Source organism: Eptesicus fuscus, chromosome 9, assembly GCF_027574615.1.
Source record: "Eptesicus fuscus isolate TK198812 chromosome 9, DD_ASM_mEF_20220401, whole genome shotgun sequence".
NCBI lineage: Eukaryota > Metazoa > Chordata > Mammalia > Chiroptera > Vespertilionidae > Eptesicus > Eptesicus fuscus.
Genome location: NC_072481.1, coordinates 2,774,717 through 2,792,343, shown reverse-complemented (window position 1 = coordinate 2,792,343; position 17,627 = coordinate 2,774,717). Strand labels below are relative to the sequence as shown.

The window sequence follows — 17,627 nt, the reverse complement described above, 5'->3', positions numbered from 1 at the left end:
CCCGCCCCGGGGAGTCCCAGCCCACTGCTCAGGGGCTCCTCAGCCCAGCCACTCAGCAGAGGGCCCTGGGGTGTGGGACCCCAGCGCCTCAGTGTCGGGATTGGGCTGAGGGGCCACAGGAAATGAGCAGCTGCTCTGTGGATGGCCTGGCGAGGGGGCTGGGGGGCTGCGGGGGTGGAGTCTGGGTGGGCAGCCCTCTCCCTCCACCTCTGGGTAAGTGCCATGGCTCCTCCCCCATCGCCTTCCTGACTGGGGCTCTTACCCGCCCCCCCATTTATAACAGCCTTGCAAATGAGCACAGCAGCCAATGAGGCTGGGGCTGGAGGGAGCACCCTGCAGGCTGGGAGCACCCCGGGGAGCAGTGACCTTGGGCTGGATGCCCGGGCCTTGCAGGGCCTGGGGCACGTGGCAGGGAGCCTGCCAGGAGGGGGGACATCCTGGCTGGGCAGGAGCTGCCTCTGGCCTGGCCCTCGGGCCCCAGGCGCGGCCACTCCCCCAGATGCCGGAGGGGGTGGCAAACTTCAAGCACCCGAGCCCCAGCGGCCCCGCCCGAGCCCCCGGAGGGGCGTCCTTACTCAGGGTAGTGCCCGATGAGAAGCCTCAGGGAGGGGAAGTCTCCTTTGGCGGCGGCGTAGTGGACGGGCAGGGCGCCGGTGTCTGTGGCTGCGGCGGGGTCCCCACCGCCGTGACGCAGCAGCCAGTCCACCACCTCGGGGTGGCCGAAGCGGGCAGCCAGGTGCAGGACTGTGGCACCAGAATTGTCTTTGTCCTGTGGAGGGAGGGTCCGTTAGTCCCACAGTCTTTTTTAAAATATATATATTTTTTATTGATTTCAGAGAGGAAGGAAAAAGGAGAGGGAGAGAGAGAGAGAGAGAGACATCCATGATGAGAGAGAATCATGGATCGGCTGCCTCCTGCAAGTCCCCACTGGGGATCGAGCCCACACCCCGGGCATGTGCCCCTGACCAGAATCGAACCTGGGACCTTTCAGTTCGCAGGCCAGTGCTCTATCCACTGAGCCACACCGGCCAGGGCAGTCTCACAGTCTTGTCCTGCCCCGTGTCTGGCTCAGGCCCTTCCCGCATCCCTCCGGCCATGGGGCGGCTCTGTCCTCGGGCACCTAGCGGTCCAAAGTGGCGCCAGGAAGCCATGCCCCGGGGGCTTTCTGAGAACCGCAGGCCATGACTGAGATGCCCGCACAGCGCGGGCTTTCAGGACGTGGCACCCTTGTCCCCGCAGGCGCTCCTGGGTCTGGCCGAGACCCGTGCCTGGCACCCAGGTGCTCAGGAACACGTGGGTGAGGGAGCGAGAGTTGCTGGGCCAGGGAGGTGGGCTGTTGGGGCTGCACCAGGTTGGCATCGGGATCAGGGGCACCTTCTGCATCCAACGCTTGCCCCCCCTCAGGTGTCACATGGGGAGGCTCTCCCATTGGTGCCCCTCTAACAGCCCAATGCCAGCGGAGAGAACGGCCCCGCCTCCCAGCCCAGGCCACGCCCAGCCCCCAGGCTGCCTTCTGGCCCTGTGGGGCAGTGGGCAGGGCCTGGGCGTCAGCCGATGGTGGTAGCCCTCTCCCAGGCTCCCCGAGGGAGTGGGGCAGTGGTCAGAAGTGCCCATGTGTCCTCGTGAACATGCAGGTGTGTGCCTGCGTGGGAGGGGGTGGCAGGTACTGCGCACGTGACTGGGTGAGGAGGACAGTCCCCGAGACGCAGAGGCTGGCAGGCGGCTGGGAGGGTGCACACGGGCTCTGGAACGGAGCGCGCTCCCAGCGCCAAGCACGTGGGACGACGGAGGGGAGAGGGCGCTGGGCTGGGCAGTAGTGAGCCGTGGGCACGGTTTGCTAGAATCGGGGAAGCGGGGCCCCTCTGCCCAGGTGTGGGCACAGGTGGGCACAGGTGTGGCTGAGGCAGCGGGCGGAGAGGCTCCTGGGAGAAAGGTGAGCAGCAGCGAGGGGCTGGAGGGCATGGGGCCCAGGGTGGCTGGTAGTCCTGAGGCTGAGGGGCAGGCGCAGGTGGACTGGCTGTGGCCGGGAGGGAGGTGGGCAGTGAGGAAGGCAGAGGGGGCAGGAGTGAACCCCGGGAGTGGAGGGTGACGCTGAGGCCCCCTTGTGCTGGATGCCCAGGCGGACCAGCCTGGCTCAGTGTGTCCCTGGAGCCCGGGGGACAGGGCTGGCTAGCGGTGACCCCGGCAGGACCACGGTGACGTGTGCGCCGAGCCCAGCTCTCGAGAAAGGCCCTCGGCTCCTCCTGGCCTTGGGGGCCGGGGGCCTGCAGCTCCAGGGGGTCCTGTTGGCTCTGGCCTCTTGGCGGGGGGCGGGGGGTAGCAGTAAGAAGAGGACCCGGGCTTAGGGGCTCTGGCCTGTCCCTGAAGCTCCGGCCTCGTGTGCTGTGGCCGGCACCCTACATCTGCTTATCTCTCTGGGCTGAGCAGGGCCGGGGTGGAGGTCGTCCTCCCCCACACTTCCGAGCCCAGATAAGCCGGGCACAAGGCCACCTGCCCTTCCGCCTCCCCTGCAGAGGCGAGACGGGCTTCCGGCCAGGGCTGGACACCGGGGCCGGGAGGCACGCCACCTCCCCAAAGAGTGGGCAGGGACCACGTGCCAGGAACTCTGATAACAGCCGGAGATAAGGCCGGGCCATCTCCCAGGAAGGGCGGAAGTGGGGGGGTGCCGTCCTGAGGGCCAAAGGGGGGCACCCCAGGGCACAGCCCGCCAGCTCAGTGGCTTCTGCCTCTTCCACGTCCAGGGGACCCAGCGGTCTTGCCCACAGGTCTGGTTCCTCCCTCCAGCGGGCCCAGCGGCCGGAACACCTTCCAGGCTCCTGACTCCAGCCTGAGACCCTCTGGGCCCTGGTGGCCTCTCCACCCTCACCTCCTCCCGACACTGGCCTTCCCGCTGCTCCTCCCAGGACGGCACGTGTGAGCCGCGGAGCTGGGCACTTCCTGTTCCTTGTGCTGGGTGGGAGCTGTCTGACCATCACCTGGCCACTTCCTCCTCCTCAGTCACCCCTCAGAGGGGCCTTCCCGGCCACCTCGCCCAACGGCTCCCCGAGGCGTTCCATCGCGTGGCCCTGCAGTGCCTGGTGGTGCCTGGTTGACTCTTTAGCCTGTGGGTTTGCTGTGTGTTGCCCCGTAAACTGGCAGCTTCAGGGGGGCGGGAGCGCCCCTGAGCCCCCGGCCTCGTACCTGTTGGTGCTCTATGGCCAGCAGGAGAGTCACACCAGGGCCGGAGCGGCCTCCCCCCCAGCTCAGAAGGAGCCAGGCTCCCACCAGCCGGGGACCAGAGACCAGGTGGGGCCTTGGGGACACCCGCCTCTCAGCCTGGAGTGGGCTGTAAGACGTGGCCCACCCCTCCAGACCTGATGGGGGGCCCACCTGGGCTTATGATTCTGTGTCCAGGCCCTCGTGCCCCCTCCCCTCCCGGCCGCCCTGAGTCATTGGTTTGCCCAGCCCCTCTGGTTCCGCACCACCTGGGTGCTCACCCCGCAGCAGCCAAGACCTGACGGGTACCTGCCCTGGTGCTTACTAAACCCAGGAGCCACCTCACCCTGGCCCTGGGGAGGAGCTGGACGCAGGTTCAGTGGGGAGGTGCCAGCCCCACCCCCGCTTGAGCCTGGGGGGGCTCCAGGCCAGACTCTCTAGGGGAGGAAGCCTGGGCAGCCCGGGGCGCGAGCACCCACCTGCACCCTGCAGCCGCCCTGCGAGAGCAGCCACTGCAGGCAGGCGAGGTGGCCGGTGGCGGCGGCGTCGTGGGCCGGGGTGGCGCCGTTCCGCGCGCGGGCCGCGGCGGGCAGGGCGGCCTCCTCCACCAGGAAGCGCAGGCAGTGCAGCTTGCCGGCGCGGGCCGCGTGGTGCACGGGCAGGGCGTCCAGCGGGTCCCGCAGCGAGGGCCCCAGGCGGCCGGCGGCGTGCAGGGCCTTCAGCACGTCCAGCTCGCCCTGCCGCGCCGCCTGCAGCGCCTGCTCCAGGGCCATCGCGCCGCCCGCAGCGCCGCGCCCCGCGCTCAGCGCGCTCCCCGGGGCGCCATGCGCCTGTCCTGGGGCGCCGGGAGAGGCCGTGGCGCGGCCGTCGGGGGCCCAGCGGGTGGGAGGCGGAGCGGCTGCCGGCCCGACTCCTGCTCCGCAGTCCCTCGCGCGCTCCGCTCCGCCTCCGCGGCGCTCTGGGTCCCGGCCCCCGCGGCCCCGGCTTAAGCCTGGGGCCCGCCCCCCGCATCGCCTCCGTCCCGCCCACCTGCCCCGCGCCCCGCCCCGCGGCTGGCTGGCCTGGCGGAGGAGACAGGCCCGGGGACTTGACTCCTAAAGGTCCACCTGAGGAGTGTCCTGGGCTGGGTTTGGGGGGACAGGGGTGTCCAGGCAGGGGGACCACAAGGGCAGAGGCCGAGGCAGGAGCAGGCCCCAATTCCCCGGGCTCTGGGCCCAGGTCCCAGTGGGTGCAACTGGTGCTGGGCCCTCAGCCCTGGGAGCCCACCAGACCCCAAGAGCTGCTCTCCGAGCAGGCGCAGGGCGGGAGCGGGCCTGGTGCGCTCTGGGTTCTGATCCAGAGGGTGGGTTCAGGCAGCACCAGGAGCTGCTGTCTGGGTGGGGAGTTAACCCAGAGCTGGCGGGCCCGTGGCTGCCACGCGGAGAGAAGGGAAAGCGGGGATGCAGGGGCGGAGGACGTGGGGAGGCGCACAGAGCAGTCACCAGGAAAGGGGGGCAGGACCCCGCACAGAGGGCGCAGGAAGCGCCAGGAGGGCAGCTGGCCAGGGCAGCACGTGGACCAAACCATCCCGCCTGCGTGGCCAGAAGCCCCGCCTGGAGCGGGAGGGCGGCACAGCCGGCTGGACACGCGGGAGAGCTCCAGAAGGCGGGGGCTGCGCCCCGTGGGAGTGAGCCGGCACATCCTGTGACTTTGAAACAGTCTGTGCCCTGCCTTTCCCCTCCCCCGCCTCCTCCCTGCCGCCCCAGGGGCCTGGCCCTGGCCTGTTCCCCGCAGCGCCTCGCCAGCGGCTCCGGTCAGCGCTCAAGTGCAGACTCAACTGCTTTCAGGAACCGCGCGAGTCCTAGCGTGGGATCCTGTGGCGGCCACGCGTACATTCCCGGGGCCGCCACCTGGCGGCGCTGTGCGATGACTTCGGAGCTCCAAGGGGCCCAGTACCCCAGAGGCGCTGGGCCCGTGGGGATGGGTTTCCACCTGGCCAGACCGGCCTTGCTCCCCCCATGGGACCTGTGGCCACTCTGGTTTGTGGACAAGGGAAGCCAGGAGTCTTTTTATTTTTTAATGTTGGCACATTTTATAATTTTTTTTTCTTAGAACAGGTTGCTACATTGTGCTTTTATTTTAGTTTATTTTTGAGTCGGATGGCTTGCCTTTGTTTTTTATTAAATCTACTAGAGGCCCGATGCGTGACATGCGTGCAAGAGTAGGCCTAAGCCTTCCTTCCCCCGATGCCAGGACCAGCCTCCCTCTGGCATCCTGGACCTGGGCTTTCCTCCCAGCCCTGGCTTCATCCGGAAGGTCGTCTGGAAGGACGTCCAGTCTAATTGGCATATTACACTTTTATTATTATAGATTGGGGGGCATCCTATATAATAAAAGGCTAATATGCAAATTGCCCCCTTGACTGGGAGTTTGACCAGGGGGCAGGGCTGGCCTCCCAACCGCCTGAGGTCCCTTCTCCTGGGTCCCGATCGGGGTGGGCTGGCTGGACCCCACCTGTGCACGATTTCATGCACCGGGCCTCTAGTTGGTTAATAAAATCAATAGGTTTCAAGTGTACATTTATTTTCTCTCTTTCTTTTTAAAAAAAATCTATTATATTAATTTTTTTACAGAGAGGAAGGGAGAGGGATAGAGAGTTAAACATCGATCAGCTGCCTCCTGCACACTCCCCACCGGGGATGTGCCCGCAACCAAGCTACATGCCCTTGACTGGAATTGAATCCGGGACCCCTCAGTCCACAGGCCGGTGTTCTATCCACTGAACCAAACCGGTTAGGGCTTCTCTCTTTCTTTTTTAATCTTTATTGTTGAAAGTATTACATATGTCTTCTTTTCCCCCTCATTGACCTCTCCCAGGCCCCCCACCCCCCACCCCACCGCCATCCCAGGCCTTCATCACCCTATTGTCTGTGTCCATGGGTTATGCATATGTGTGCAAGTTCATTGCTTGATCTCTTCCCACCCACCCACCCTCCTCTGCCGGGAAGGGAGGAGTCTTATCTTGGCAACCTCCGTGCTTGGCTGGTTCCTGTGCCCACGGGGCTGCCCTCCTCCAGCTCACCCAGTGACAGACACACCCTGAGGCCTGAGACTGGCAGGGGTGCTGCAGGGACAAGGAGCTGAAATGACTCATCTTGGGCACCCCCCACCCCCACCCCATGCCTCCTCCATGACTGAAAGCGTGTGCTGCAATTCAAGTCCTTCCCTCCCAAGGTGGCTCTCCTGGCCCTGGACACCCCCAGCTATCACATGGTTTTGTCATTTTGGGAGCCACCCAAAATGTGTTCGGCAAAGCAAGACGTCCTGGAACCCCTCCCGCACCAAGAGGGACGTCTCCATAGAAGTCACGTGTGTGTGTGTGTGTGTGTGTGTGTGTGTGTACCCATCCTCGCTGAACATCTTCTTCGCCTCCTTTCTTAGGCTCACCGCTCAGACTGGGGCTGAGATCCAGACCCTCCTGTCCTCCCAGCAGCCCTAGAGAGAGCCCACACCAGCCAGAACGTGTTTATGGAAGCCCTGCCACTTACCGGGCACTATGCCAGTCTTCACTGCACCTTATTCCCCACGGGGGTGCCATGCGGCAGGTGCAGCCACTATTCCAATGTCACAGCTGGAGAAACCGAGGCACAGGGAGGTTAGTTTGTTTGTTTTGAACGTATCGTGCCTGAGGCGACACAAATGGGAAGGGCAGAGCTCACACTGGCGGCTGCTGCTGTGCCTTCTTCCCTCTGCACCCGACATTCCCTCTGCCTATTTCCTGCCCACTCTCCCCTCCAGATGTCTACTTATGGACCCCCCCCCCCCCCCCGCCGCCAGCAGGCCTCCTCTCATCCCTCCGCGGGGCTCAGGCCTTCCACCAGTCCTGTGGAAAGTGCCTGTTCAGACCTCTGCCCGAACCCAAGGGCAGGGGCCAGGGGTGGAGTGTGTACCCACTGGGCCCTAGGAGGCCCCAACTTCCCTAACGCCTGAACCCACACACGCTGCACACTCAGTTGACTTAGCTAAGTTCTGGTTATAAATGACTTTGCTCCAGGTTTGTGCTTCCCCCCCCCCCCCCAGGATCCTCGGTGGAAGCAGTGGTGCATGAGCTGGTCACAGTCCTGCACAGCAGCGGGGAGCGGAGGGAGAGGGGGGTAACGCACCGGAAAGGCGTTTGCTCCCCCCACAGGTCCTCAAATGGTGGCCCACAGGCATGGAGGGGGTGCTCTAGAAAGAACCTTCCCCCCAAGCCCCTTCCCCCAGGAGCCAGTATCAGGGACTCCCAGCAAGAATGTAGGGGTTGGTGCAGGGTGGGCTTGTGGGCGCAGAACTGCCTGAGCCAGTGTGGCTGGGGTGGGGGAGGGTGACACGTGGGACATCAGCGAGGGACCCACAGTCCTTTTCTGATCCCTGGGCTCAAGAATGCAAGGGGGACAGGGGCTCAGGCACCCCCAGGCCCTGCCGGGCCAAACATATTGAATTACTTATTCTCCTAATCAGGACTGTAATGGGGGTTAATGGACGCGAGGGCCAAAAAGCGCCTGGCCCTGTGCTTGGCACGCAGGACGTCCAGGTACAGGTGGCCCGAGGGCCCTCTCGCCCAGGCTGCTTGCACCCCCTTTCTGATGGACGCGCGGGCCTCCTCGGGCCCGGCTCGGGGAGCACGAGGCAGGAGGATTTGGGGCGAGTGACAGGAATGGGGCCCGAGCTGGGGCTTGGCGGAGGGGGGTGGGTGGGGGAAGTCAGCACCCTGGACAGCGCCGGCTTGGCTCCGCCCCAGGTGCCTCCTCCAGGCCGCGCTGGGTGGGTGCGCCCTCAGCCGCCCGAGGGTCGGCGGGGCGGTCCGCAGAGCCGTTCGCCGGGCGGCCGTTGCCCCGCCAGCCGGCTGGGGTGGGCGGCCCCGAGCAGATGGGCGGGGGACGCCCAGCCAGTTTGCCGCACCAACCGCCACGCGGCGAGGAGGCGGGCCCGGCGGCCGCGGGGGCCAAAGCGCCGGGACCTCCGCGCCTGCCCGCCACGTGGGCTCCGCCTGTCCCGCGGGTGGGGACGGAGCCGGCGCCAGACGAAAAGAAAACGGGCTCTGAGGGCCCCTGGGTTTCCCGGTCTCCTCCGGGCCTCAGTTTACCATTCAGAACCGAGGACGGGGAACCAGGTGGCCTCTGACTCGGAGAGCCCCGAGGCGTCCTCAGAGCGCAGGCCGGGCGTCCCCGGCGGGGCCTCCACCCGCCCTCGCCAGCTCCCGGCGGCCGGGCGTGAGCAAAGCCGAGACCCCTCTCCCTGCCGCTCGGACCCGCGTCCGCAGAGCAACTTGGGGGGCGGGGCGAGTCCCTCCCGGGAGGGGAAACCCGCCTGGGAGCTCCCTAAGGAGGAGGCGCTGAACCTGAGTGAGTGAATGAGTGAATGAATGAAGAGGGCGGAGCTGGACCAGGTGGACGGCAGCCCGGGCGGGGCGAGGCTCGGCCCCCTTCGTGCCCCTCCCGCCCCCGGGTCAGGGCCGCGAAGGCTGCGGTGCCGCCCACACACACCCTGCGGGCTCCGGAGCGCCCTGGGCCTGCGACCCCGCCGCAGATGGGACGCGAGGGGCTGGAGCGAGGTCCCTGGGGCTCTGCCGTCCCCCCCCCCTCCGCCCACCTTTCACCACCCGCTCCCCGGGGCGGGAACAAAGGCGGGAGGTGGGGCCCGCGGGCGGCCTGACTCCGCGGGGCGGGGCGGGGCGGGGCGGGCGGCACCGCCTCCTTAAAGCCCGGGGGCGGCGCGGCGCTCCCCAGTGGCGCGGGCCGGGCTGCGCAGTCGGGCTCCTTCCGCGTCTAGGGCCACGCGGGCGCAGGTCTCCCGAGCGCCGGCCCGCAGCGAGGCTGCCTCCCCGTCGAGCATGGGGCTGCCTCGGAGGGCGCGACCGCCGACGGAACTGCGTAAGGTAGGAGCCGGGGCCCGGGGCCTGGGGGCGTGCTGTGCGCGGTGCCTGTGCGCCGCATAACCGCCGTCTCCGCACCCGCAGAGCCTGAAGCCGCTGCTGGAGAAGCGCCGCCGCGCGCGCATCAACGAGAGCCTGCGGCAGCTCCGGGCGCTCATCCTGCCGCTGCTCGGCCTGGAGGTGAGCGCCAGGCATGGGCCCGGGTGGGGAGCGCCAGGCATGGGGCCGGGTGGGGAGCGCCAGGCATGGGCCCGGGTGGGGAGCGCCAGGCATGGGGCCGGGTGGGGAGCGCCAGGCATGGGGCCTGGAGGTGAGCGCCAGGCATGGGCCCGGGTGGGGAGCGCCAGGCATGGGGCCGGGTGGGGAGCGCCAGGCATGGGCCCGGGTGGGGAGCGCCAGGCATGGGGCCGGGTGGGGAGCGCCAGGCATGGGGCCGGGTGGGGAGCGCAAGGCATGGGCCCGGGTGGGGCTTGCTCGCGGAGCGAGGAGGGCGGGAGCATTGGTCACCTCGTCCCCAGGAACCTGCGAGGGGGCTCCGCCCGGCGCCCAGGGCCGGCCGAGCGCAGGTGGGACTAGTCCCGGGCAGCCGGCCCCTCCGCGGGCCGTGGCGCGCGCGCCCAGCTGCTGGCCGGAGCGGGGTGGGGGTCCAGGGGCCCAGCCAGCCGGCCGGCCGGAGGGGGATCTGTCCTAACTGTCCGTCTCCGTCCCTCTCCCTGGTGGCCGGTCGCAGAGCTCCGGCTGCTCGAAGCTGGAGAAGGCGGATATCCTGGAGATGACGGTGCGCTTTCTGCAGGAGCTGCCTGCGTCCCCCTGCCTGGCGGCAGCCCCCAGTAAGTGACCCCGCCCAGCCTGCCCGCACCCTGCGCCGCACCCCGCGCCTCTCCCCGCCCAGCCCTGCCCCGCATCCCGCGCCTCACGCGCCTCTCGCCCGCAGCGCCCTCCGACGGCTACCGAGAGGGCTACGGCGCCTGCCTGGCGCGCCTGACCCGCGCGCTGCCCGCCTGTGGCGCCCTGGAGCCTGCGCTGGGCGCTCGGCTGCTGGAGCACCTGCGGCGGAGAGTGTCTGGCGCCTCCCCCGACGGCGGGCGCCCTGAGGACTCCTGTGGGTCACCCTCGCCCTCCGCGCCGGCCACCCCCGCGCCCTCGCCGCCTGCGTCTCCCCGCGGCCCCGGCCTCTGGCGGCCCTGGTAGCCCCTGGCGAGTCCACGGACGCCGCTGACGGCGCGGGGACTGAGGAAGCTCTTGGGGACTGAGGAAAGCTGCCTTTCCCACCAGGAGGGATCAGCCCGCAGCCCGCAGCCCTGGTGTTTGTGATCTGAGCGGCAGACTGCAGGCCGGGGGGACTCAGCTGGAAGAAATAAAGGGAGAAGCCCACCTCACCCCCAACTTGAGGGTGTCTGGGCCGCAGGAGAAGGGGCGCGTGGCTGCAGGGAGGAGGAGGCCCCCACCCCTGCTGGCGGACGTGGCTGTAGGCCTGGACCAGCCCCAGCCGCCCAGGCAGCCGGCACACCTGTCCCGGCGCTGGCCCCAATCCAAGGGCTGGGCCCCAGCTCACCGGAGCCAGGTGCAGCCATCTGCTCCGGCTGGTCGCTGCCCTCCCGGCCCTTCTTGGGCCGCCTCCTCGCCAGCTCTGCTGGGCAGCCTCTGGGCAGATGGAGCAGTGACCTGAGGGCTCTGCAGGCCGGGGAGCCATCCCCTCCCCGCCTGGGCCCTCCTGGGCCCTCCTGTCCAAAGCCTCAGTGGCAGCGCCTGGAGGCAGCCAGGCTCGGTGCTGGCAGGGCTGGGGGCATGGCTGGGTGGGCAGGGGGAGGACTTACTCCCCGAGCATTAGTCTAACCTGGTTTGTGTGCCAGGTGTGAGGAAGGGGTGGGCTAGAATGTGGGTGCCCTGCAGCCCCAAGGAGCCCAGCGCAGAGCAGCGCCCGGGCGGTGAGCCGGCCCGGTCACCGCAGCAGAGAGGCAGCGGGTGAAGGGCCACGAGGCACCTTCCCTCATTTTCTCTGGACGCCTGCTCCCGGCTGCTCTCCAGGGCTGGTCACCGGGAGGACTTGTTCTTCAGACTTTGCTCTCCTCCCCGTGGAAGTCGGGGAGCCTGCGAAGACTCAGGGCGGGGCCGTGGGGCCCAGGACTGGGTGCCCAAGACGCGGCGGGAGGCCCACTTGGTCCTGTTCCCACCATTTCCTGAGGGTCCGCTGAGCATCCTCACGAAGAAGGGAGTCCTTCCCCCGTGCCTAGTCCCACAGCCTGTGGAGGGACAGGGCACTGGGGGCAGAAGACGGAGCTGATGGAGGGGGCGGGGTCACCAAACCCGGTATGGCGTTGGCACCGATTTGGATGTCACGACATGGGAAGCTGTGGGTGTTATTGGAGAAGTCACTGCTGCCTGGCCAGTGTGCTCAGTGGTTTGGCACCATCCCAGCAGCAAGAGGTTGCGGGTTCCATTCCTGGTCAGGGCACATGCCTGGGTTGTGGGCTCGATCCCCCGTAGGGTGTGGGTAGGAGGCAGCTGATGGATGTTTCTCTCTCATTGATGTTTCTATCTCTCCTGCTCCCCTCCTCTCTCTCTAAAAAACAATAAAAACATTTTAAAGAAGTCACTGCTGAGACAGCGGGGTGAGCCCCCAGCAGCGTGCCCTGTCCTACCCGCTCTGTGGGGTCAGCCGACTGGACTGGAAGCTCCCAGAGGGCAGGGCCGGGGCTGAGTGCACCTCTGTGACCCCAAGGCACTGGGCACACGGGGAGCTCAGTAAACACGGGGGGCTAACGAACAGGTGATGTGACCAGACCAGGAGGTACTGCACCCTGGACGGCCTGGCCTTTGCCCCGACTCCCACCCGGGGCCCCTCACGTCACTTAGAATATCTGCTCCGCAGGCCTAGGCTCCCAGGACAGCAGCGGGGGAGGGTGTGGAGGGCGGGGCGCCCCGAGGCTGGGACTGCTCTGCGGAGCTGCCAGGAGGGGGCAGGTACCTACGGGCCCACACCCCCAGGTGGGTGCACTGCGGCTCCTTGTCCCTCAGGAAGAGCTTTCCCTCCGGGCGCAGCGTCTGAGAACTGGCCGTCCAGAGGCCCCTCTCCTTCCGGCCGCACCTGCCACTTCCTGCTCTGAGCTCGGCCCGGGTCCAGCTCTGTGACCCGGTGACCTGACCTCAGCCAGGCTGTGCTGCGAGCGGGCAGGGCGGAGGTGTGGAGACAGGCAGTGACTCAGGGGCCAGGCGTTCCGGGCACTGAGCTGGGCAGCCCGCCCGCCCTGGCGGGAGCGGAGGTAGGCCCAGGTGGGGGAGGCTCTGGGCCCCAGACAGAAGCCGGCTTCCCAGCAGGAGGGGCACCAGCTGCCCAGGCGGCCTCACTGGCACTCGGGCTGGGCTTGTGACACGGGAAGCCAACCTCCTCCACCCGCACCGCGCACGCCTGCCTCCTGGCAGCTCCCCTGCTGTTCCCGGAGCCCCTGTGGCGCCCCAGGTGGGCTCAGGGCCGGGCGGGCCTTTCTGGTGCGGGAGGGAGGCCCCCCCCGACTCAGGAGCACCCCATGACTCTTAGCAAGGCCCACGTGGTGCCCAGTTGGTGGCCCTTTCTGCGATGGCCCCAGGACTGATGGCTGTCACGCTTGGTTGCAGGAAAGGGCCTGGGTTCTTACAAACCAGGGGGTGACAGCCAGCGCCTGGAGCCACCTGGGAGCCTCAGGCTGGGGCCGGGTCCCCCCCCCCCCTCCAGGGTCAAGTCTCCTGTCCACGATCGGTGATAAAGGCGGGTTGCCAAGGAGACTCCTCTAGGAAACATCTACCAACCACGAAGCCCAGACTCCGCTGAGTCTCCCCCTGGTTCGTCCGGAGCAGGAGCCGAAAGAGCTGGGTCTGGGAAAGCCCGCGGCCCAGCAGAACCCTCCCACCATGCCTCAGGGCGACCCGTGAAGCCGGTGGCGGGATCCAGGGCCCTTCCCCATCCCGTGCGGCCACCCCCTCCTCCCACCGTCGAGGCCAGATTTACTTCTTAAGAACGTGCCAGGCTGCTCTGGCCGGTCCAGTGGTTATCTCCTTGGCTTTACTTCTTGTCTGGGCCCCTTCCCCGTGCGGCCCTGCCTCTGGGCGCCGCGTGTGCGTGCCTGTGCGTGTTCCTGTGCCCGGGTCCCTTGCAGCCCTGCAGAGAGCGGCCCTGGCGTGTAAAGGGGGGCGAAGGCAGCCGCCTACTGCGGGTTCCACGTGAGCAACTGGTTTCGCTCTGGGTTTTGGGAGGCGCTGGCAAAGCCCAGGCGTGGACAGCACCTATCATAAAGCTTTGAAAGGTTTCGGAGGCGTGGGAAAGGCACCCGAGGGCACGCCCTGTGTGTGTGTGTGTGTGTGTGTGTGTGTGTGTGTGATGTCTTGTCACTCTAGATCCACTGGAGGGCAGCAAAGAGCAGGGTCGGGCGGCTGCTCACAGGACCCCACCTGTGAAAACGGGAGACTCCCGGCGGAATGGGTGCCCCCTGCTGGTCTGCCTTGGTGTTCAGGATGCTAACACCCTCAGGAGCCCAGGACAAAGTCCGCAGGGAACGAGGAGCTGTTCTAGACCCCAGAAATCAGAGCAGGCCCGGGTGCCGGGGGCTGCATTTGGAGACGTCTGTAAGAAAACTAACACAGAAGTACGTATTAGACTTAGTATGAAAAGGAACCCTCACTCAGAACAAAGAAATGTAAATCACAGCAAACCAGGGCTGTCTGCAGAGTGGCGATCCCAGTCCAGACACACAGAAATGCTTTGTAAAAAAACATACCTTTATTGATTCCAGAGAGGAAGAGAGAAGGAGAGAGAAACATCAATGATGGGAGAGAATCATTGATTGGCTGCCTCCTGCACACACCCTATTGGAGATCGAGCCCGCAACCCAGGCATGTGCCCTGACTGGGAATTGAGAATCGAACTGTGACCTCCTAGTTCATAGGTCGACCCTCAACCACTGAGCACACCCGCCGGGCCAGAGATGCTTCTTGGTGACACCCCAGCTCCCCCTCTGCTGCCAGAACATTCTGGGGCTCTGTCCTCGCTCAGTAAGCAGCCCCAAGCTTAGTTCTCATCGGCCTCACAGAAAACCCACGTGCACAGACTGGACAGAATCTGCGCGAACGACAAGATACGTGCCTTCCGCCCTCTTCATCCCTTCCCTGCGGGCTGTATGTGAGAAAGGACATGTTTACACACGCATCACTGTCATCGCCTGCAAGCTTCCCCGGCATGCCGATCTGGGGAGCTGGTCAATAATTCTCTCTCATCGCCGAAACCGGTTTGGCTCAGTGGATAGAGCGTCGGCCTGCGGACTCAAGGGTCCCAGGTTCGATTCCGGTCAAGGGCATGTACCTTGGCTGCGGGCACATCCCCAGTGGGGGGTGTGCGGGGGGCAGCTGATCGATGTTTCTCTCTCATCGATGTTTCTGACTGTCTATCCCTCTCTCTTCCTCTCTGTAAAAAATCAATAAAATATATTAAAAAAAATAATTCTCTCTCATCATTGATGTTCTTATCTCTCTCTCTCTCTCCCTTCCTCTCTCTGAAATTAATAAAAATATATTTAAAAAATACATAGTTCACCCTAGCCGGTTTGGCTCAGTAGATAGAGCGTCAGCCTGAGGACTGAAGGTTGCAGGTTCCCTGGCCCTGGTCGGGTGTGTGCAGGAGGCAACCGATCAATGTGTCTCTCTCACATGGATGTTTCTCTCTGCCTCTCCCTCTCCCTTCCACTCTCTCTAAAAATCAGTGGCAAAATATCCTCGGGTGAGGATGAACAACAACAACAAAAACACGCAGTGGGAAAGGGAGGGTTTGGAAAACAAACCGCCTTCCAGAAAGCTGTGGCTGGTGTTCTTTGGAATTGCACCTCAGCCCAACACGCGGTGGTGTCTCCGAGCGGCTGCCGTGGGAACTGAAGCCCCCTGATGTACCTCTTCTTCCTGCGCTTCACTAGCCCGCGCGGCCCTCGCTGGCATTTTGAACGGCTCTCCTACCCCCGTGTGGTTGTGGAACAGCGTGTGTTTAGTCCTCTGACAAATCTCAGTCCCTGAGTTACGCGGATGCTCCAAATAGTGACTCATCACAGTGTCATCATCGCCATGTCGCTTCTGGAAAAGCACTGTATGTTTGTGGAAGAATGACCATGACGAATGCAAATCAGCCCTGGCCGGTGCGGCTCAGTGGATAGAGCGTTGGCCTGCAAACTGAAATGTCCCAGGTTCGATTCCGGTCAAGGGTACACGCCCGGGTTGTGGGCTCCATCCCCAGTGGGGAGCTTGCAGCAGGCAGCCGATCCATGATTCTCTCTCATCATTGATGTTTCTATCTCTCTCTCCCTCTTCCTTCCTCTCTGAAATCAATAAATATATATATATGTTAAAACCCCCCACAAATGTATAAAAAAAGAAAAATGCAAATCACACTTTGGTATAATTGTGAAATAGGTTTTTTTTGTGTCCCCTCCCCCGTAAGGGTCTCGGGGACCTACCTCAGGGTCCGCGGAGCACACGCTGGAGCAGCTGGCAAAGCACAGGCAGGAGAAGAAGCAGATGTGGGCACGGACGATGCGGAATCACGTGAAAATCCGTAGGAGGCCAGAGAGGAGGGAAGAAGAGTAAGGGACAGAGGGAACACATAGAAAAGCAAATGGCAAACTTTAGGCCTAAACCCAAGCACGTGACCATTTCATTGGGCCCGAGTGGTCTGCCTCTCCCAGCCGGAGCGAGGGGTGTCCGGCTGCCCAGCACGGCCAGGCCCTGCTCTGCCGCTCTCCACCTCCCCGCTCTCCACCCAATCCCCACTCTGGCCTTCCCCGCACTGTTGTGTGTCCATGGGCTATGCATGCATGTTCTCCAGCTAATCTCTGCACCTTCTTTCATCCAGGTCCCCCCACCCCTCCCTCTGAGGTTTGCCCGTCTGTTCCAGGTATGCATCCCTCCAGGTCCTATTGTGTTCATCAGTGTATTTTGTTCATTAGAGTCCACATGTGAGGGAGATCATGTGACACTTGGCTTTCTCTGCCTGGCTTACTTCACTCCGCATGATACTCTCCAGGTCCCTCCACGCTGTCGCCAGGGTGAGAGCTCCTCCTTTTTTATGCCGCACAGTGTCCGTCGTGTAAATGTCCCCCAGCTTTTTAATCCACTCGTCTACTGGGGGTCCGCTTGGGCTGTTTCCAGAGCCTGGCTATTGTAAATAATGCTGCTGTGAACATAGGGGTGCACATATGCTTTCTGATTGGTGTTTTGGGGTTCTTAGGATATATCCCCAGAAGTGGGATTGCTGGGTTAAAAGGCAGTTCTATTTTTAATTTTTTTGAGGAAACTCCATACTGTTTTCCACGGTGGCTGCACCAGTGTGCATTCCCACCAGCAGTGCCCGAGGGTTTCCATGAAACACATTTTAAATAAAGACAGAAAGGTTAAAGTAGAGAGACAGAAGGCGCGGTTAACTTCATGTGTTAACCCGTCCACAGGGCGCACAGAGTAAACATTATGTCTGGTGTGTCTGTGAGGGTGCTTCCCAGTGAGGTCAGCACTCGAGTTTATAGACTCAGTAAATCCCCAGTGTGGGGCGCATTCACCCGGTGTGGGGGGCATTCACCCGGTGTGGGGCGCATTCACCCGGTGTGGGTGGGCATTCACCCGGTGTGGGGTGCATTCACCCGGTGTGGGGCGCATTCACCCGGTGTGGGTGTGCATTCACCCGGTGTGGGGGGGCATTCACCCGGTGTGGGGCGCATTCACCCGGTGTGGGGCGCATTCACCCGGTGTGGGGTGTGCATTCACCCGGTGTGGGTGTGCATTCACCCGGTGTGGGGGGCATTCACCCGGTGTGGGTGTGCATTCACCCGGTGTGGGTGTGCATTCACCCGGTGTGGGGGGCATTCACCCGGTGTGGGGGCATTCACCCGGTGTGGGGCGCATTCACCCGGTGTGGGGGGCATTCACCCGGTGTGGGGCGCATTCACCCGGTGTGGGTGTGCATTCACCCGGTGTGGGTGTGCATTCACCCGGTGTGGGTGTGCATTCACCCGGTGTGGGTGTGCATGTGGGGCGCATTCACCCGGTGTGGGTGTGCATTCACCCGGTGTGGGTGTGCATTCACCCGGTGTGGGGGGGCATTCACCCGGTGTGGGGGGGCATTCACCCGGTGTGGGGCGCATTCACCCGGTGTGGGGGGCATTCACCCGGTGTGGGGCGCATTCACCCGGTGTGGGTGTGCATTCACCCGGTGTGGGTGTGCATTCACCCGGTGTGGGTGTGCATTCACCCGGTGTGGGTGTGCATTCACCCGGTGTGGGTGTGCATTCACCCGGTGTGGGGGGCATTCACCCGGTGTGGGTGTGCATTCACCCGGTGTGGGGGGCATTCACCCGGTGTGGGGCTCATTCACCCGGTGTGGGTGTGCATTCACCCGGTGTGGGGGGCATTCACCCGGTGTGGGTGTGCATTCACCCGGTGTGGGGGGGCATTCACCCGGTGTGGGGCGCATTCACCCGGTGTGGGTGTGCATTCACCCGGTGTGGGGGGCATTCACCCGGTGTGGGTGTGCATT

General features: G+C 64.7%; 2 protein-coding genes across 2 annotated transcripts in view; one reads left to right on the top strand and one right to left on the bottom strand.

Moving 5' to 3' along the window:
* The window catches only part of ESPN (espin), a 29,117-nt gene extending 25,149 nt beyond the window's left edge, over positions 1–3,968 (bottom strand). The window contains exons 1-2 of the mRNA XM_054720879.1: positions 3,675–3,968; positions 576–769 (exon numbers count right to left, since the gene is read on the bottom strand). Coding sequence (XP_054576854.1) covers positions 576–769; positions 3,675–3,968 — 488 coding nt within the window. The remainder of the gene's footprint in view (positions 1–575; positions 770–3,674) is intronic.
* Positions 3,969–8,884: 4,916 nt separating this feature from the next.
* HES2 (hes family bHLH transcription factor 2) lies at positions 8,885–11,684 on the top strand. Its single transcript, XM_054720665.1, has 4 exons — positions 8,885–9,091; positions 9,173–9,268; positions 9,819–9,918; positions 10,023–11,684. The coding sequence occupies exons 1-4, from the start codon at positions 9,047–9,049 to the stop codon at positions 10,277–10,279; spliced, it is 498 nt and encodes a 165-aa protein (XP_054576640.1). The 5' UTR covers positions 8,885–9,046; the 3' UTR covers positions 10,280–11,684.
* Positions 11,685–17,627: the final 5,943 nt, after the last annotated feature.